Genomic DNA, 21325 nt, shown 5'->3' on the forward strand with positions numbered 1-21325 from the left:
CCACCACCCTGCTTCTGCCTGGCCGCCTCCCCTCCCAATGCACACATTCGAACGTGGGTGTGGCTGGCACGGAGGGACAGATGGCAGCTGTGCTGCAGGACTGTGTCTTTCTCCTTCCTGCGCACTATGCTCTGCCCTGCCATATGTGAGGCAAGCTGGAGTCCTAGGGCCTGCTTCTTCTCTCAAACTGGTGTAAATCACAAAAAATGACCTCCAGAGAAGTCAGTGGAGCTACCCTGAGATACACAGGGTGAGGACTGCCCACTGGTGTAAGTGAGAGGAGAATCAGACCTCTAGTTTCTTGTTCCTGGCCAAGAGAGTGCTGTGGACTCAGCACACCCAGTCCCTGAGGAGGAGGAGGAGGACAAGGGAGTGCCTAATCTTGCTCAACAATGAGGCCCCAAAGGGAGGCCTGCCTATTCCTCCTTGGCTGGGAGGATGTGGTCTACAACATGGGCCTCCCTGAGTGGGCAGAGTTAATCACAGGGTGGGAAAGGGCTGACTGCCTTGGGAAAGGGGGAGGGGGAAACAAAACCTCAGTCTTGGAATTGCAAAAGGACTTTTAGTGGTCAGCAGTGCATTTGTTCAGACTGAACCCAAAGACTTTTGACATGTGACAATTACAAGCCAGGGTTGTTATTTGCTGGTGAGGCATTAACCACAGAGGGGTTTTCCAGCTAGAGCAACACTCTAGAGAACAACCAACCATACCTGCCGTATACAAAGAAGCTGAACCTAGGCCTGCCTAAGTCAAAGGTATTTTAAAAGACATGAAGGTGAGTTGGCTCTTTTTTGCAGATTCAGAAGTAGGTTAGAAGGAAGATAACTATAAATTCCTAAGATTACTACAGCCAGTAGCCATCAGGCAATACTAACCAGCCCATAAACAGCAAAATTATTTGGATGCCTGATACCACTTGCAGTCTAATGCCTCACCTGGGGAAATTTCTAATTGAAAAATATTTTACTGAAAAGGTTATATAGAGATAGAGATTTTTTTCTTCCATGCAAACCAACCTGAAAGATTTCCATCTTGGAAACCTTTTGCATAGGATTATGCCACTGAAAGTCAACCTAAACCCAGGCCTAATCCTGCTATGAACCTTCTATTTCTGATCTAACAGGGCATTTTCATTGTGTTTGCTGAAGTCCTGCCTGTGACATTGCACCACCTCTAATGCTTAAATGATGCTGAGGGAGCATTTTTGTGTCGTGTCCTTCTAAACCAGTCTTCCCCAGCAGTCAGAATTGAGTGACAATTGTGTACGAAGCCAGCAAAGACCCTCACAGGAGGCTGTTTGGAGCTGCACAGGAGTAGTGTACACATTACACCGCCCTTGGAAGGGCGTAGCCTGTGTTCTACTCTGCCATTAGCCTGCTCCAGAGTGGGGCGCACCGCACAGCCATGATCAAGACCGCCTGTGCCCTCTTCCTCTTCTTCATCAGCACACTGTGGAAGACATGGCAGGATTTCCCCCTGTGTAGTTCCCCATTAGGCACAGGAAGAATGACTGTAGAGTCGGGATCAGACCAAAGGATTTTTTTCACTCGCTCTCCTCTGCTCTGACCACTAAACCACATCCTTGTCTCCTAACAGTCTGAGACCAGAGCAATGAAACCAAAACTAGGTCACGGCTTCTCAGCCTTTATCCATGCTCCCCTGAATTCTTTGCGCTGAGTGGTGGCAATGCATAGGAGGTGCAGGGGGTTCCTCAGCACTTCAAAGGAATATCTACAGGAACAGGCACAGTGGTTTATGGGATACTCTTGGCATCTGAGTAAGGTCAGTTGTAAGTGGCTGAGCAAAAGCACCTCAGCAGAAGATTGGAAAGAGGAAAGGAAGGCATGATCGTGGCATCTTCTCCAACCGTAACCAATTAACTACTTTTGGGGGCTGCCAACCACCAGTCAGGAGCTACTGAATTAGGTGGTCTTATTCAGATGTTATTGAGTGTAGTTGGAAGAACAGAGGTGTTCAGCCTTCTTACCCCCAGACCTTCTTACCACAGACCTCCCAAGGCTTCCATCAGAGGATGACTGGCCATTGGTGAATAAGTGGCAAAGCCACTGGAAATTCTGGTAACTAAATTACATGTGCCAAGCACAACATCAGTGCTTAGCAAATACAAGTAATAATAAATAGTGACTTCATGGCAACTCATGCTGCCAACGTGGAGTAAGAAACAAAGTGGGAAGTGCGGTTGCTTTAGTCCTCACTCTACCAAAATAAGTCACCAAGTGCTTAACAGTGTGACCATGTGAGCTGAAAATCAGAAAGGAAATACTCAGCAATCACTTAGATGGCTTGGAGTGTGACCCCAGACCACTCTTAGCATCCGGAGACAGCTTGCAGCAGTTGTGCTCGCCCTACAGGAAGCTTCTCACGTGTAAGGAACAGACAGCAGCCTTATTGTTTTATTTTGCAAATCAAAGCCATCAGGGAGTTTCTGGAGTGTCTGCCATCCCCACACAAAGCTGGTTAGTCATGCCATGTGTGTGTGCATGTGAGACAGGGTGAAAGGGAGGGAGTCTTTAGGGCTTTGCAAAGATTAAAGACTTATGCCGACCCCTGAATCTGATCCAATGCTACCAATCTGCCCCTGCACCTATCTTACACTCAGGGTGGATCCATTTCACTTTCCTTTACAGCACTCCTGACTCATTCTCCACCCCAATTCCAGACAAGCCCGGTGGGAATGGGGAGGACTAACAAGTTTCTTGTTTGGGTGTGCATTTGCGCTCTGGACCTGCATTGGGTGCAGACCATAAGGGAAGCCAGCATGGATAAGATATGGGTGAGCTGAATGCTTGGAAACCACTCCCAGCACAAGTTGAAGCAGTTTTAAATCAAGGTGGAGTGACATACACAGGGCTGAGTGCTTGGCAGCTACACCCAGAATGAATGAAGGGATTTAAATTCAAGGTGGTGCTGTAGGCAGAGCATCACGCATAATACTTCGGAAGCATATAGGTCAGTGATTTGCCAGTTCTTTTATCCTGTGGATCATTTCTTAAGAGAGAACCAAGCAGGGATTATTCAATCTCCAGACCCCCCATCGTCTGCACAGCATTTTCTCTCTGTCCTGGGCTCACAAGAGAGAACATGGATGGTCCTGGAACCATCTACTGAGCAGCACTGACAGGGGTCATGCCCACATCACTAGTTCTGCTCTGCCTTCTAGTTCTGAAGACATCCTATCCTCCCCTCCACTCACACACCATCTGTGACCACCCTGACATTTTCTTGATAGCAGGTGGGTTTTTTTTTTTTAAAGATGAAAAATAAAGAGCGTAGGAAAACCCTCAAGTGACAGCTCTGGAGCCAGAATTCATCTTCTCTATCCCCAGAATTAATTCCCCTCTATACAGCAGGTGCTTCCTCAACCATTCTTCAGCAACGTGTCTCAAACTTGTTCTGGAGGGACCTCTGAGAATGAGAGAGTAGTTCAAGTCCTCATGCCAGTTCAGTCATTGACCTGGTTAGAACGGATAGCATTGGTGCCAACTGCACAAGCAGCTTTGATGATATAGACACTTGTTCAGCAGGAACTGAACTGAGGCCACCTGCTGAGTGCATACAGGCTATTAAACACATCCGAAGAAGTGAGGTTTTTACTCACGAAAGCTCATGCCCAAATAAATCTGTTAGTCTTTAAGGTGCCACCAGACTCCTTGTTGTTTTTGTAGATACAGACTAACACGGCTACCCCCTGATACTTGAGGCTATTAAACAGGCAAACATAGAATCATAGAATTGGAAGGGATCTTGAGAGGTCATCTAGTCCAGTCCCCTGCACTCAAGGCAGGACTAAGTATTATCTAGACCATCCCTGACAGGTGTTTGTCCAATCTGCTCTTAAAAATCCCTAATGATAGAGATTCCATCACCTCCCTAGGCAATTTATTCCAGGGCTTAACCACTCTGACAATTAGGAAGTTTTTTTCTAATGTCCAACCTAAACTGCTCTTGCTGCAATTTAAGCCCATTGCTTCTTGTCCTATCCTCAGAGATTAAGAAGAACAATTTTTCTCCCTCTTCCTTGTAACACCCTTTCTGTACTTGAAAACTGTTATCATGTCCCCTCTCAGACTTCTCTTCTCCAGACTAAACAAACCCAATTTTTTCAATCTTCCCTCATAGGTCACGTTTTCTAGACCTTTAATTATTTTTGTTCCTCTTCTCTGGACTTTCTCCATTTGTCCACAACTTTCCTGAAATGTGGCGCCCAGAACTGGACACAATACTCCAGATGAGGCCTATTCAGTGCGGAGTAGAGCGGAAGAATTACTTCTCGTGTCTTGCTTACAATACTCCTGCTAATACATCCCAGAATGATGTTTGCTTTTTTTACAACAGTGTTACACTGTTGACTCATATTTAGCTTGTGATCCATTCTGACCCTCAGTGCTCCTTTCCACAGTACTCCTTCCTAGGCAGTCGTTTCCCATTTTGTACGTGTGCAACTGATTGTTCCTTCCTAAGTGGAGTACTTTGCATTTGTCCTTATTGAATTTCATTCTATATACTTCAGACCATTTCTCCAGTTTGTCCAGATCATTTCGAATTTTAATCCTATTCTCCAAAGCACTTGCAAGCCCTCCCAGCTTGGTATCGTCCGCAAACTTTATAAGTGTACTCTCTATGCCATTATCTAAATCATTGATGAAGATATTGAACAGAACCAGACCCAGAACCGATCCCTGCGGGACCTCACTCGTTATGTCCTTCCAACATATTCAGTCACTATGGACCTGAACCACCTCTGAGCTAGTGATCAAGGGCTGAAAGGCTCAGTGGATCCTATTTCAAATCCCCTGACAAGTCCAGTTCCCCTGATAACACACTGATGTGCAGAGTTGTTGTAGCTCTGTTGGTCCCAGGATATTAGAGATACATGGCGGGGGAGGAAGGGATCTTTTATTGGACCAGCTACTGTTGTTGAGAGAAAAAAGCTTACAGAGAGCTCTTCTTCGTCTTCCCCCCAGACCTGAAGAAGAGCTCTGTGTAACAAGCTCATCCACCTTGTCTCTCTAACACACTGTGGCAGTTGCAGAGCCATATGCTTTTCTGCAGTGCCTCACTGCCTATAAAAACAGGGCTAAAAAGGGTGAAATTTTGTTAGAAACACCCCTCTGCAACAGTTAAAGAGGCATCTTGTCTTATTTTCAGTCTAAAATTGCAGTTCCTGTTAGTAAGGCCAGACGGGTTACAGGAAAAGTGTGGGTCATTTATTGCTGTTTTTGTCTTCATGTGTCCCTCCTTCCTTCCTCCCTTCGGAGAAATAGGATGTAGAACATGGTTACTCCAGCCAGCAATATTTGTGAACAGTAGAGCTGGGCTTGTTTTGATCCCATCAAACAGCCGCATTATGCCTTGGGTAGCAAAAGACACAGTCTCCTTACTTACGCCAATTACTCTTGATTTCTAGTTGCTACATGCTCTGAAAGGAAGGTGCTTATCTCATGCAAATTAAATGCTGTCTTAACACTGCCTCATGCCTCTTACTTCCTTTCTCTTTCATCAGACTTCTGGACTGCCCCCTGCTATCCTGGGGTGAAGGGTGGGTCAGGCTAGAGACTTCAGCTGAAGAAACTATGAGAAAGATTTAGATCTGCCTAATCTCCCCTTTCCCTTGTAGCTAATCAATGTCGCATGGATAGAGTGGACTGACCAGACATGTATTTGATTGGAGCAGATCAGCCAAATGAACCTTCCTAACTCGGAAAGATAAGTACTAATTAGTCTGCTGTTTAATTTGTTGCACAGGTTCCAGGCTGTATATATTCCTCCTGTAAGATGGGGTCACTACATGTTGTGGAAGGAGAGTTATAGAGATAAATTCTGGCAGATGCCTAGAAACTCCCCCCTCACCATTCCCCATAAGGAAGACATAATTACAAGCTGGCAAGAGGGAAATCAGGAACTGCTGATGGGGGTTACTAGCCGAGGCACTGGGAAGTGGCTCTGGTATTGGGATTAGGCTGCTGTTGTTTATATGAAGTATACTCGAAGGGAAACATTCAGTTTAACTAGTACCTTTATGTTAAAGACTAATAAAGTAGGGTGTGTCTGGTGGGAAAGTGTGGTGGTGGGGTTTTAAGCTGAGTCACATGCCTGGTGATCAGCTGATGTGTGGCTGAGTGGGAGAAGAAATGCTGCTGCTAAGGATGATTTTTATTTTGTACCTTCTATGTGCTTGTGGTTTAAAATGTATGCTGAAGGCATTCAGAGCTCTGGATGGGCCCCCTTAGGGATGGAATTTGTTTAAGACCCCAATCTAAATAAATAAATAGCCACACAAAATAATGTGGCCCAGGTGTTTCCAAAACTATCATTCTACTTTGCAGGCCACATCTTAGTAGTTGCACATGCAGGCAACCAACTCAATGAATAACTAGGCAATGGAGTGTGCTAATACTATGATTGCACAAGCCACCACAGTAATTAGAGAGTAACTGTGCACCCATGTGAGGTACACACAGGTGCACATGCAGTTATGAATAGGTGGGTCTACCTTGCAGCCTGTGATAACAAGGAATAATGGATCAAACTGTGTTCTTGTTTACAACCCAAGTGATTCCAATGCACAGGTTCAATTCCCATTTCTGTTACAGGCTTCCTGTGTGACCTTGGATGAGTTCTTTATCTACCCTATTCCTTATCTGTAAAATGAAGATAGCATTTTGCTATCTCATGGGAGCCTGGGGAAAAATGAAAACTAGTAATGAGTGAGAGGGGCTCAGAAACTATGGCGATTAGGGCCATAGAAGTACCTTGATGGATCAAGTTTGTGAGGAGAATTGAGGCAGTCTGGTCTAAAGCAGGTCCACGCTATGTTGTCTCCGAGACTTTCATTTTGTTCTTGCTTCTTTTATTGTTTTTATGAATCTAGAATAAAAATTAATCAGACTGAAAGTATATGGCTGGTCTTTGTCTATGTAAGTACACAGCAAGATCCGATGTCACTGTGCTGACACAGCCTATGCAGCAAGAAGAACCCAGAATGTCAGTGAGATGGCCTCTATTCTCAGTTGATTTAGCCAAGGAGAAGAGAGTTGTATAAATGGAGGAATAATCATTTGCCGTGAAAGTAGATTTTAGCCTTAAGGTGCAATTCTGCACCAAAAAATGGATTGTTCAAAATGGTGTGGTGGGGCTCCTTGCTTCCTGGGAAGACTGCCCACTGTAAAAGAAGAACTAGGCACACAAAGTTACTGAGAACCTGCTGGTAGGCTATATGCCACAAAGAATCAGAGATTAGAAACTTCCTCCTAAAGATGGTTCCCCAGAGGGAATGGTTTCATGGGCAGCCTCAGATATTAGGCATGTTCCTACAAGAACGGTGTTCACATGGTGTGGGGTTCAGATCTTTGATTGGTGCAGCTCCATTGCTTTCACTACCATGACTGCAGTGGAGCTAGGCAGATTTACACAGCTGAGGCTTTTGGCCCAGAATGTTCATATCTGTAATGTGGTACAAGGTGAAGGGGGGCAGCATCAGGGAGCTGGTCACTGGCTCTACCCTCAGTTGGAGCAGCCTAAGAGACCTTAGCTCACGGAAGGATTGTTGGAGTATAAGTCAACTCTACCACCCCCTCTTATGTATGCAATGTTGGCTGGTGCAGTAACTGCCTCTGCTTGGTTTATGCCAATGGAGAGTTCCTCTTCACAAGGCTAATTATCTGCTGGACAGTTAGGGCTAGCATCCAGATCCTTTGTGCATCATCACAGTAGAGAATCTGGCCCAGGGATGGATCCATTAGTCCATTGTCTACTTTTAATAGCCCCATGTGCTTTTCCCTTGAGAAGCTAGTCCAGAAAGTAATACATCTCATGGTCAGGAAGTTTCCCTTGATGATCAGCCTACATTTCCCCCTTCTTAGTTTCATTTCCAAACTATGTACAGGTGGGATCACCTGAGCCTTGGGCCTCACACCTGAAGCAAGGCTCATCCCAGTAATAAACAGTATATTTATATTGAGGTTATAGGCCAACAATCCACCTTTGGCTTTGCATGAGACGACGTTATAAATACCTCGATACACAGACAGACCTTTCCTCTGTGACAGCTGAGCAATGAGTGACATTTCCTTGCATTCAGAGTTGTGTAACACCTTATCTCGTGGCCAAGCAGCTAGAGCAATGGGCTACGAATCAGAAGAGCTGTTCTGCTACTAGCCGGCTGAGTGACCTCAGGCAAGTCTCTGAGCCTTATTTTCCTCCTCTGTAAAATAAAGATAATGAAACCTCCTTTGTAAAGCATTGTGAGACCTACTGATGAAAAGAGCTGAATAAGAGCTTAATATAAACCATAAATCTAGTGGTGCGCGGAATAAATGTCCCTCTGTTTCTTTCTCTTGTATCAAAGCAACAATCATTTTCTCGAGTTACCTCCCCACCTGCTTGTACACCACCTTTTTAAAAAAAAGTCATGCTGAGGAGGTTGGAATTGACACGTAGACAAAATGTCATCATATTCATTCCTCGTTTGTTACCAACTCACTGTAGATCAAATAATTTGCTTTGCGTTTATTATATGCATTAAAAGATAAGATTTGCTCAAGCACATGCTGGCACAGCATCACGCAGCGGGACATTGCACTGGTAGCCCAGGAGACCCAAAGTCATGAGTGAACCACGTTTCCGGATGAGATGAGGCGGTTTGTTTATAAGCTGGGAGGGAGGAGGGAAGGTGGACATGTGTGATGGAACTGCAGCCCCCTCTGCTGTACAACCCATGCAGAAACAGAAAACTACTTGAGCTCAGTGGTTTGAGTAACAGAGTAATTAGCCAAAGAAAAGAAAGTGGGGAAGGAGTAAAGATGTAAAGAGAACAAATCAAAATCATTTCCCTATTGTCTATGGGAAAATATTAATACTGGAGAAATCCCTGAAAACATCAGCCTCATGGAAATAATCTTTATTCAATGTGCAGTTTATATATTATATAGTCTCGTTCCCCAAAAGTGGTTAATTAGTGAACTCAACCTTAAACACTGTCAAGGGGTGAGCTGGCCTTTTAAGGGAGCTGGGACTCAGTTTCTCCTGTGCCAGGCTTAGTTCTCCTGCCCAGGTGGAGAGGAGATGAATACAATGGTCATGTGACACGAGCCAGCTGACTACGAACCAGGCCTGCTGAGAGATAAAAGAGCAGCCTGTGCCTATTAGAGTGGAGGCTTTAGGGTGAGGAGTTGGGGGTTCCTAGGCATGGTATATAAGAAGATGTCCTGGGATGATTTAGATTGGAAGCCATGTGGAACAAGGGTTTTTTTTGTTGGCTCTGTTTGTAAGAGCCCAGCACAATGGGGTTCTGGTCTGTGACTGGGGCTCCTAGATGCTGTGGTAAGATAAATAACTAATAATAAGTTAGGGCAGTTGGCTATGGGACGGATAGCCTGACTGTTTATGGTTGTAGGGTAGGGAACTTCCAGTAAAAAGTAAGGGTGAGATTTTTCCTCTCTGCTGTTGCCTGGGAGGTTGTCCAAACATCCCTATCCATGTAGGGGAAGAAGGAATTGATCCAGTGGTTCTCAATCCATGGGCTGCTTGTGACCCAATCAGCACACAGCTGCAGCCCATGTGACATCCTCAGGGCCATACAGGTAGCATATATATTGTGTGGCTGTGGCCGATATAATACATAGAGAGACTCGTGTATGGACCCCTACTGGTAAATAAGTTGAGAACTACTGAACTGGTCAGAGCACAAGCAAGTTAGAAGCTGAACCAAAGCAAAGGGTTAGACTCTGTTGAGGAAGAGAACAAACCCTGAGAGAAGGGTCTGTGCCTGGTGAAAGTCTGGGGACGAAGAATAGGTTTGTTTCCTTCAGGACTCTAATTAAACTCTGGAAGGGGTGGGATTTTGAGACTTAGCTGTAGGACTCAGGTATCCCTGGCTTAACTATTTTGGGGGATGGAGGATGAGCAGGGGAAGAGGGTGGTTTCCCATCTGACGGGAAAGTGAGGCATTAGATGGGCTAGAAGCTGGACTGGGTGTGTCCCTGCTACAAGTACCAGTGAAGGGAATGAACTGGCAAAAGCCCTGATCCTGTAATAAATCTCTCTGTTGAGCCCTACCCAAGTACAGAGATCTGTACTAGTGAATCCAGCTCGGGTTTGGGATGAAGTTCTTTTTATTTATGCTAATAAGAGCACCTTTTCTTTACATCAATTTTACTACCTTGCCTTAGGAAGAAAGCAGCAATGTTGCTGGTGGCCTGTGAGACACTCGTCTGCATTGAGTCACATTGAAAAGTGCCTGCTGAAGGTCTCCTGAACCAAATGCTCAAGGGTTTTTACTGATTTGTATTCTCACTGTCAAGTGGTAGTTAACCTTAAAGCATGCCAAATATAAAAACCTCTTAGCTGACGAGGAGGTGAAGGCCATGCCCTATATTCTAGGAGAAGTAATTTCACCTAGAGAAGGTCTAGTGTGGCACCTACTTCAATGTCATAACTTGGTGATTCCCAAGTGGGTTTCTCTGTGAGAGAGCTATAGTCTCTTTCTAGGATTGGAAAACCCACAGTGCAATATTCACCTGCCTGCTTCACCAGCCCCTTCGTCTAGATATGGATACAAACAGTGGCATAATCTCCCAAATCCCAGGAGTCCCATCTCCGTTTTAGAAGAGATTTGGAAACCTAAATTTGAGGCCAGGTAGTAGCTTAAGTCAGCGTGGCTTGCAGGAGTTGTAGGTGGAGGAGTGATTTGCCTGATCAGGAATCACCCATCTGTTGGGCTCAGATTGGTGCTGCACCCTGTTTTGAGCTGTGACCTAGGGGGTAGGCGATCATGAACATCAGACCTTCCCGTCACCATTTCAGTGTCCCTGTGGAAGTTATAACGCTTTATTAGAAAATGTAGTAAAGGCATTATCTAGTGCAGGGGTCAGCAACCTTTCAGAAGTGGTGTGCTGAGTCTTCATTTATTCACTTTAATTTAAGGTTTCGCATTTTTAGGTCTCTTTTATAAGTCTATAATATATAACTAAACTATTGTTGCATGTAAAGTAAATAAGGTTTTAAAAATGTTTAAGAAGCTTCATTTAAAATTAAATTAAAATGCAACCCCGCCCCGGACTGGGGGCCAGGAACCGGGCACTGTGAGTGCCACTGAAAATCAGCTCGCATGCCGCTTTCGGCACACGTGCCATAGGTTGCCTACCCCTGATCTAGTGTAAGCCACTGTTATCAAAAGGAAAAACACAGCTCTTTGAGCTCTGGATTGAAATTGCAAATTTGGATATGGACGCCACCTGCTGGCCATGAGAAGTAACCTCTCTCATCAAGGAACAAATCACACATTCAAATACAATTGTTCATTTAGCTTCATAGCAGGTCACCCACTTCTCTGTTGTTGGAGAAGGATGGTGGCCACAAAAGACTGCTCAGCCAGTACCTCCCCTGCTCTGCTTGGCCGGCCTGCCAGAATGCCCCAGTTTTTATAGGGCACCATAATTTACCTGACACTTAACAAATTTAGGAGCCTATCAAAAGTACCCATCAAAGCAGGACTGGAATCACAAATGACACATTCCCTGCCCATCCACTCCCCCTGCCCCTGAAGAGTGCAGTTCACATAAGAAGCAGCTCTTGGAATAATATTGATGTCCTTGTTTGGTGTTAGAAGAAAGTGACTGTATGATTGTCCCATGGCAGGTTTTAATGAATAATTATGTCCGTTTCTTTGTCTCTGCATCAGCTTGTGGCAGGAGGCTTTAGCCAATGACAAATCAAAGAACAGACCAGTGAACAGATATACTGCTTTGAGAAGAGCTGTTATTTCATCCAACAGCCAAGCAGTCAGAACCTTGGGCACAGTTTAGTGTGATATTAGGACTAATTGGTGCCAGTCAGTTCAGTCTCTTTGATATGGTTAATCTTGGGTATGAAATTTTCGGAGTTAATGAACCATACAGTGGATTCAGACGTTCTAAGGTGCAAGCCCTGAGTTCATATTATAGCTGTGTTGAAGGGAGGATGTTAGCTTTATTTACTGATCCACGGAGAAGTCATGGTCCAAGATTAAAAATATGTATATATCCACGCTTTCCACTGCTGGGGAGTCATGAAAACTCTAATTCCACAATCACCAGGGAGTGTCATTTCATAACAGGTGTCTTCCATGACTTATAACATACCACACTGTAACTCAGCTCACCCCGACTGCTGCAGCAAAGATGTGTGGAAACAGGCATTTTTCCTACATGTGACGCCTATAATCCCTTGTGTGTGGAAGGGAACCAATTAATTCAGAGCTCTCAGAAGATCAGTGGGATTGCTAATATGACTGGGACAGCTGATCCAGAGCTATCATGCCTGACGGTGCTTTCACACTGGTTTCACACCCGTGTAATTTCCTGCTTCTTTACTCCTAATTTACACTGATTTGTGAGAGGAATCGGGCCCATTGTTTATATCTGTAGACTCAGGAAGGCAGCCCTGGATGTGCTCAGACTTAGAAGATTTTATTTACAACTGTAAGAGCTAGTAACCCACACCCTGATTTTGCGTGCTCTCTCTCAGGAGGCAAAGCTCAAGCTCCACTGCTTGGTAGGGAGGATGGCAAGATGGCTTTAACTAAGCAAGCCACGTGTGCACCTCCCAGATTCTGGGCCCATGGCCTCAATTATGGTGGCTTTGACCAACTCCCTATAGTCCATCCTGCCAGCCTGGAATAGCTGGAATGCAGAGAGTGCTGGCCATATTCCTTCCGTTCTCTGGGACTACGCAGAGGGCAGATGGCAGCATTGGCTGGCCATTGCTACCAGCCTTATGATGCCTGGAGAACTCCCCCCCACACACACACACACTAAACTAGGGTATTCTGGTGGTCTGATTGAGCAGGCTTTGAGATCCCTTTATATTGGCTGAGCCACAACAAAGCGATGCGGAACTGGGGCTGGTAATTTTTTAAAATGATAGCCTAGACTGGTGGTTCTCAAACTGTGGGTTGGGACCCCAAAAGTGGGTCTCGACCCCATTGTAATGGGGTCACCAGGGCTGACGTTAGACTTGACAGGGCCGAAGCCTAAGCCTGAACCCCACTGCCCAGGGCTGAAGCCCAAGGGCTTTGGCTCTGGGCGGCAGGCTCAGGTTATAGGCCCCCTCTCAGGTTATAGGCCCCCCGCCCAGGGCAGTAGAGCTCTGGCTTTGGCTTTGGAGCCTCCTGCCCCCCACCTGGGGCAGCGGGACTGGGACAGGCTCAGGCTTCAGTCCAGCCTCCTAGGGTCATGCAGTAATTTTTGTTGTCAGAAGGGGGTTGCGGTGCAATGAAGTTTGAGAAGCCCCGGCCTAGACTAACACTAGAGAAGTGTTAGTATGGGGTACGAGTCAGGATAGGGTGGTTAGAGTCCTGGTGAAAAAACAATGCAGATCTTGCTCTAAATGATTACTGCAACCATCTGTTTACCTGGTGGCCTAAATGCCACCCACTCCCACACTTTTATATGTACTGGTCATTTGCTGATGATTATAATAATCTAGGGCCCTATAATACTAATTTTAACCTTCTTTGTTACCTGACCTAGTGATGTCAATGGGTATTCCCCGGAGTAAGCACAGCATAAATATCTCAGGCATTGACCCTTAATAAGGACTGTCTACTGTCTCCAAATGCAGTATGGACTTGTATGTTCAAGCTGAGAATATTACAGTAATACCCTGTGCTATATTATTACTGGGATTTAGCAATACAATGGGCTTAATAGACTTAAACCAAATCTGTGTTCTAGACCAGTGGTTCTCAACCAGGGATCCAAGGCCCCCTGGGGGGCCACAAGCAGGTTTCAGGGAGTCCTCCAAGCATGGCCAGCGTTAGACTCGCTAGGGCCCAGGGCAGAAAGCCAAAGCCCCACCACGCAGGACTGCAGCCCAGGGCCCCGAGCCCCACCACCCAGGGCTGAAGCTGAAACCTGAGGAACTTCACTTCACAGTGCCCCCTGTGGTGCGGGGCCTCAGGCAATTGCCCTACTTGCTACCCCTTAATGTTAGCCCTGGGTTTTATATGAAGAAAAGCAGTTGTTGTGGCACAGCTGAGCTGTGGAGTTTTTATAGCATGTTGTGGGGCCTTAGAAAGAAATAGTTGAGAACTGCTGTTCTGGACCTAGTTAGTATTACTGTGTTAGTCTAATGGTTCTCCTCTTGCATTTTGTGATCTTCCAAGGAATTTGCAGTACATGTCTGGGGATGAAGGGCAGTGATCCTATTCCTGTTCTTTATGTCCTGTCTTCTTTTAAAGCAGCTGTAGTTAGCCACCTGGAAACAGGTCCTTCTCAGATGCCTGAAGCATCCTGCAAACCACTGCACCATTGCCACCTCTGCCATGTCATGGTAACCAATGCGTGGGATTTCAGGATGTTTCTGTAGAGGGCTGAGATTGCAAAGGTCTGAAGGTGGGCTCAAGGTCCAAGAAGCTAAGAACCACTGTTAGTCTGTTGAAAAGTCAATTAAATTGTTTATCTAGGTTATTGTCCAGGTCTGCCTTTCCTACTGCAGTCACAGGACTTGTGGATACACTACTATAAGCTGAGAACAATACCTAGCATGTACTAGTAAGGTGATATAATGAGCTTTAATAGTCGAGTTAAATCACTGTGGTCAATCCTGCTATGTTGGCCATCAGATAAAGCTTTGCAACAGTTTTATTAAGAGAAATATTCACAATATTTCAAATATATCAAATATTCACAATGTTCAAACGCGGACATTGGAGAAGCTGTTGCAGTCTGTGTTACTCTTTTGCGGTACTAAACTTAAGAGAGAAGTTGTATCATCCCCACCCCATATACTGGAAGCATCTTGTAGTCAGTCCCCAAGCTTATTGCCTGGAAATCATGGAACAGGACATTTCTTATCCACGTGGAAAGGCTTTGTGAAGCTTTTACAAATTCCAAGACAGATGAGGGGAATTTTGTGTTCTTCCAAGTATTAATGTGGTTGTTTTCCAGTACAAAATGCCCTGTACCTTTGACTCTCTTTTTGCTTGAGTGGTTAAGTTAGCAAATTTTACTTGCTCCCAGAAACAAAATGCCCATTAGTGATTTTGGAGGGAAATATGTGCAATGGTGTGTATTCTTGTCTGTTTTCAGCTTGTACAAAGACATATATCTTAGGACATTGTTTAGTAACCCAGTAATGATCTATAGCTACAGAGGGAAATGACCACTGAGATCAGCTTCCCCCATGTCATAAAATGTGAGTTTCTGCGTGCACAGGCTGTGCTGTTGCTTTTGGCTCTTGTGAAATCTTGTTCAGTGTTCATACACAAATCACAAAGCAGAAGGGTATTGCTGTGTACATTCTTCTGAGATCCAGGACAGAATGCCAACCAATAAATAATTAAGTTGCTATGTTATTTGCTTCAAGAGCCCTGGCTGAAGACTACAATATCAGAACATGAAGCATCATTTGCCTGATCCTGAGAGGAGCTGAGCATTCCCAATTCACATTGATTGCAGTGGGAGCTGCAGGTGGTTAGTGCTTCTTAAGATCAGACCTATTAATGATGATGATGATGATTATCTTATTAGGAATATGCTAAACATTATAGAAATAAATAAAATCATGTATCTCTATTAGATCTGTAAAGTGTCTTGTGATTCACAGGTATGAAAATGCTCTATCAAGTACTGCTATGGTATTTAGTTAGCAATGCAGGAGAGACAGGATTAGCAATGCAGGAGTGACAGAAGCCCCCCAAAAAGGTTGAGAGGCTGCAAACCTTGGAGGAAGATTTACAGAAATTGGAGACCAGAGAATGAATGCGTCTATAAAGGAAGTGTGTGGGGCTGAAATATGTGATACAGTATTCTCATGGTATGTTCATGGTCAACATGTGTCATTTAGTCACTGGTAGGAGCAGTGGGGAGCGTGGGGAGCTGGCGTGCCACATGGGAAACTCAGAATGTGGGTTCTGTACAATGGCTTGCACCTACAGCAATCACTGATCCTCTCTTTGTCTTTGTGACTTTGTCTGTGCAATGGGTATACAGCCTAGATGACAGCAGTGTTAATGAATTAAGGATCTGCATGTGGCTGGCTTAGGATACATCAGACAAAAAGGGTAAAGAAACCTTCCTCTCTCTACAGTGGAAGCCCCTGCATAGGGATCTGCCCAATCTAGTCAGGTGTACAGGCAAGACCACCAAGTGTTGATCCTGCTCCTACTGAAGTCCCCATTGCTTTTGATGGGAGCAGGGTCAGCACTAGGCTAACAAAGCGGGTAGCCTCCTGATAGCGTCGGAAGGCATGGAGAGAGCACAGGGCTATTAGCCTGTTCCATTCCACACAGAGCTGACCCGGTGCAATGGGGAATGCATGCTTCACTCTTTCAAAAGATGCCAGAGCTCTTCTTTGTATGGGCTGCCCAGAGGAATTCTGGCTGAGTCAGGGGGCTTCCGGTGCTGTGAGGCTTATTCATAGCCTTTCATCCGCATTGTGACTGGTTCCCTTGGGAAATCTGACCCATTTTTTCAGTTCCTCATACTACAGTGGCTCAGGCTCCAAATATTTATAAAATATAAAGTGTTGTGAGACCCTTGCAAACAAGGATAGGTACAAAATATTAATTATTTTCAAACCACCACATTGCATATAACTAACAGTTAATCTGTTAGGCTACACTTCTTTTTTTTTTTTTTTTTTACATCCTCAGTTGTTCAGCTAATGGCCCTCCTCTCTGGGTCTGGCACAGCAAATGTCACAGTTTAAGCACAAGGAGGGCTAGTTCTAGATGATTTTAGGAATGAAAAATACATTGGGCTCCTCAAAGATGTCTCCCCGGGGAAAAGATTAATTGTTTAAAGAAAGTGTGTAACTTATTGTGTATTGTGTAATTGGCACTGTGACTGGGGCTTGGAAATCTCTGGCAATCACTCATGTCATTGCTGGCTTTTAATAAAATATTATGGACTGCTTCTTTTTCTGCTATTCTTTTAAGGTAGGGGGCCTACCCTCAGGGCCGGCTCTAGGATTTTTGCCGCCCAAAGCAAAAACAATTTTGGCCGCCCCCCCACTATTTAATTACCCCACCCCTGGCCCCGCCTCAACTCCACCCCTTCCCCAAATCCCCAGCCCTGCCTCCTCCCCCCAGACTCTCAAGCCTAGGAGGGAGGGGGAGAAGCGGCGCTGTGCCACGGCCACTTGGAGTCTCCCCCCCCTCCCAGGTTTGAGAGCCTGGGAGGGAGGGCAAGTAGCAGCGCGCGAATCAGCTGTTTCGCGCGCCCTGGCAGCAGCAGCGGAGGTGAGCTAGGGCGGCCGGGGCACATTTTTAGGGGCGGCATTCTGGCGCCGGCCATGCCACCCCTAAAAATGTGCCGCCCCAAGCACCAGCTTGTTTTGCTGGTGCCTAGAGCTGGCCCGGCCTACCCTGACCCTATCTGCTTTGTCAATGTCTTTGCTTGTGGGAACTTTAAAACTTTATGGGCCACACACAGCCCTGGTGTAACTCCACTGAGATCAGTGGAATGACATCAAGGATGTGGGGAGGGCTAGCTCAGTGGTTTGAGCACTGGCCTGCTAAACCCAGGGTTGTGAGTTCAATCCTTGAGGGCACCACTGAGGGATCTGGAGCAAAATCAGTACTTGGTCCTGCAGTGAAGGCAGGGGTTGGACTCAAGGTCCCTTCCAGTTCTAGGAGATAGGATATCTCCATTAATTTAATTTATGAAATTGGGCCCATTTCCCTTGAGCATGGGGAAAGAGCAGACTGTAATATGCAACTGTCTCCTATTCATTGCAACTGTCTCCTATTCATCGCATTGTATTAACAGCTAAATCAATAAAATACGGTACATCTTTTAGGAATAGGACTTTTGACTCACATTAATTAGGACTAATTCCTGTGAAGGCAATGGAGGTAGAGTGGTACCAACGAGAGGGGAACCAGGCCCAATCTGTTACAAGACTGGCACAACAACAGGAAGATCTAATCTAAACTCCTTTCTAGGTGCAATAGACTTGGATTATCAGATCAACATTATAGGGACTTAGAGGGGTAGCCGTCTTTGTTGCTTTTTACAGATTCAGACTGAGGGTCCTGTGGCACCTTTAAGACTAACAGAAGTATATTTTAATAAAATATTATGGACTGCTTCTGAAGAAGTGAGGTTCTTACCCATGAAAGCTTATGCTCCCAATACTTCTGTTAGTCTTAAAGGTGCCAGAGGACCCTCTGTTGCTTATTATAGAGATTGCTAACTGTACTCATGAACCCTTTTCATTCTTTTTTTTAAATGACTTTAGGACATTGTGTGAAATCTCCAAGATTAATAGTATATTAGATGTGTGTTTTATGTAATATTTTATTACAGTATAGCATATAGTATATACCACATGAACATATGATGATTATTATTACTTAAACCCCAGTCCTACAATTACATTTATGGAGGCAGACCCCTGGGATGCACTTGTGTTGAGGTAGTTGCAGGATGGGGCTTAACTTGTGAAAAATCAAATATTTTAAAAGGAAGCAATGGTACAACTACCCTGTGAAATACAATGAATCCTAATGCCAGGAGATACTCCCTTCATTTGAGATTTTGTCATCGTCTTGAATCAAAAAGTAGATTCATCAAACCGTTTTGATGAATCTGGGGTCAGTTCATGGTTTGGTATTGAAATCATGCAAAATATATGGCTTTTCATGGAGGCACACAAAAGGTACCTACCTAGCACTCTAGATAACTGACATAAATTAGAAAAAGCAAATCAGCTGGAACTAGCAACTAACAGCCCCCAACAAAACTTGACCCATCAGAGAACTACCAACCTCAGCCCATTTCAAGCCCCTGCCTCCCCCCAAAGCCCAAGTAAATAAATAGCTATGCCTTTGTACTGCGAAGTTCAACAGATGGGCTATTTTGGATCTAGGGGAGCAGGTTCCAAAGCCGAAGGTCCCTCCTTGAAAACACTTTGCCCCTGTTCTTTTCATATTTATTGAAATTCTATGAGTCAAACTGTTGAGCTTTGCCCAGACCAGTATACCGAAGCCAACCTAACTTTAAACCGTTAATCTACTTTTCCCCATTGACACTATTTGCTTCCTTTATGTACTTCACTCATTTTGGACAGGGAAACCAGGCTGATCAATTTCTCTTTTTCATTCTCAAGCACTAGCACAGGGCTCCAAGGGTAAGTAAATTTCAATGTAATAAGCAACCTGTTTCCAAGGGGTGGATGGCTGGGGTGTTGCAGCAGGTAGGGGGCTGGTAGAAGGGGGAAGTCAGGGCGGGAAAGTCAGTAGATATAAGAGGTTGCATCAGAGGGTTCACTGTGTGAGTGGGGGTGTAATACAGGGTGGTGGGATGGGAGAAGGGAAAGTGGAGATATAGGGAGCAATGTGGGAGAACAGAGAGCAGTGGGGTTGGGAGCAGTAGAGCTTTTGGGAGAGTGTGGGGCAGTGGGGGATGCAAGGACAGCACAGGGCTAATGGTGCAGCAGGTTTAAGAGGGGGGCATCACAGGGCAGTGGGTTAGCAGTGAAGTTGTCAGGGTAGCAGTGGATAGTAGACAGGGGCAGTGCAGGATATCAGAAGGTGATGGGCTATCAGAGGCAGTGGAAGTATTTGGGGGTGTTCAGGACACTATGGGGGGAAGCAGTATGGGGTATTGGGTGGGTAGCTGTGTGGCATAGCAAGTGGTGGCCAGTGTTGCCAATTCTCATGATTTATCATAAATCAATATTTTATGTTTAAAGCCCTGGCTCCTGGAGGCAAGTGACTGTGCAAAAATCTTTGCTTTCATTTTGGAAAAAAAAAGTTTCTAACCCTAATGATTCTGGAAAAAAGCTGGAAAATGTGACCCAAGCGCACCCCACAGGCTCAGAAAGCAGAAGGCAAATAAAAATAACCTACTATTAATATTTATTTTTCAAAATCTCACGATTTTTAAGACAGTTGCATAATTTTGGGGGGGTTGGGGGGGTTGACAAAGTTTCTGAACATTTGGAATAGGCTAGGTGGAATTCAGTGTTTATATTCTTAGAATTTCAGCATTTAATATCAATGTTTATTTTTAAGCATTTCAATTTTTTTTTTATTGATTTAAATTTTCACAGTTGTGGGAAATTATGGGACAGGTGTCAGATAATGGGGAGTGTCAGACAATAATTATTTAATGACAAGAGACAGCGAGATTCAAGAAGTTAAAGCTTTATAGCCATCAAAACACTAATAGTCAAAAACCCAAAGTAAATATCCTTAAACCGAACTCTCATAAGCTCTCAAGCAGCATTTTTCTTACCTTGCCTATTTGTAAATTTCCACTCTTATCCATGGAAATATTTGTTGTACATACAGTGAAAGTGACATTGACCAATAAAAATCGAATCCTTCCAATCCTCTATATGGGGTATTAGGGAGTGGGATGGGGGCAGTAGAGCTGTTGGAGGAGGAGGTCTGGGGGTGCTTTTGGGGGATAGGGTGAGAGTAGAAGGGGATGGCAGTGCGGTGCACATGTCCCAACCCCTATTTGTGCACCAGCCCCAGTTCCTATCCGCTTATCCCTGCCCCAGCCCCTGCCTCAGTCCCTAACCCCCTATACTTGCCCCATCCCTATCCCCCTATTCCTGCTCCAGCCCCTATCCCTGCCCCTACCTTTGACCTTGTTTATCTCCGTCTTGCCCCAGTCCCTATCCCTGCCCCAACCCCAGCCCTTCAGGTGGCCGCTGGGCGGCGCTGGCAGGGCAGGGACGCGAGAACGAGTCCTCCCCGGGCGCAGGGCGGACACCTAGCCGGCAGGGGGCGCCGTAGGCTGGGTTTGCGGCTGCTGCCGGCCGGGCCGCTCTTGCTCCCCCGGCCGGTGTGTGGAGCCGAGCCGTCATATGACCGCGGCGCGGCGAGCAGGGCAGCGTTGGCCTTGGCCGGAGCCGCAGCCCGCGAGTCGCTGCCGGAGGGGCCGCCAGCCGCCGCCGCCGCGAGTCCCCGAGGGGCCGGAGCTAGCGCTAGTGCCAGTGCCGGAGGGTCCCGGCCCGCTTCGCCGCCGCGATGCTGGCGCTGCTGTCCCGGCTGCTGGACTGGTTCCGCTCGCTCTTCTGGAAGGAGGAGATGGAGCTCACCCTGGTGGGGCTGCAGTACTCGGGCAAGACCACCTTCGTCAACGTCATCGCGGTGAGCTCGGGCCCGCTCCCGCGGGCTGGGCGGGGAGGGGAACTGCCCCCCGGGGGGGGGGTACGGGGGTGAGGGGGCAGGAGTGATCCAGGTCCCTTGGTCCATCTCCTATTGGGCTGGGGGAGGGGTTCTCTGTGTCTTGGGGGACGGGTACAGGGGAGAGGGGGTAGGAGTGATCCAGGTTCCTTGGTCCATCTGGGGGGGGGGGGGGGTCT

General features: G+C 45.9%; 1 protein-coding gene across 2 annotated transcripts in view; it reads left to right on the forward strand.

The window, feature by feature from the left end:
• The first annotated feature begins 20801 nt into the window (after positions 1 to 20801).
• Positions 20802 to 21325, forward strand: part of ARL8B (ADP ribosylation factor like GTPase 8B) — a 30265-nt gene continuing 29741 nt past the window's right edge. Inside the window, exon 1 of one of the 2 annotated variants that reach the window (XM_034775392.1) lies at positions 20802 to 21110. In XM_034775392.1, coding sequence (XP_034631283.1) covers positions 20825 to 21110 — 286 coding nt within the window. In that variant the 5' untranslated portion in view covers positions 20802 to 20824. The remainder of the gene's footprint in view (positions 21111 to 21325) is intronic. The other variant, XM_034775394.1, reaches the window with a different exon arrangement.

The sequence above is a fragment of the Trachemys scripta genome, chromosome 7 (assembly GCF_013100865.1).
Source record: "Trachemys scripta elegans isolate TJP31775 chromosome 7, CAS_Tse_1.0, whole genome shotgun sequence".
Lineage (NCBI taxonomy): Eukaryota > Metazoa > Chordata > Testudines > Emydidae > Trachemys > Trachemys scripta.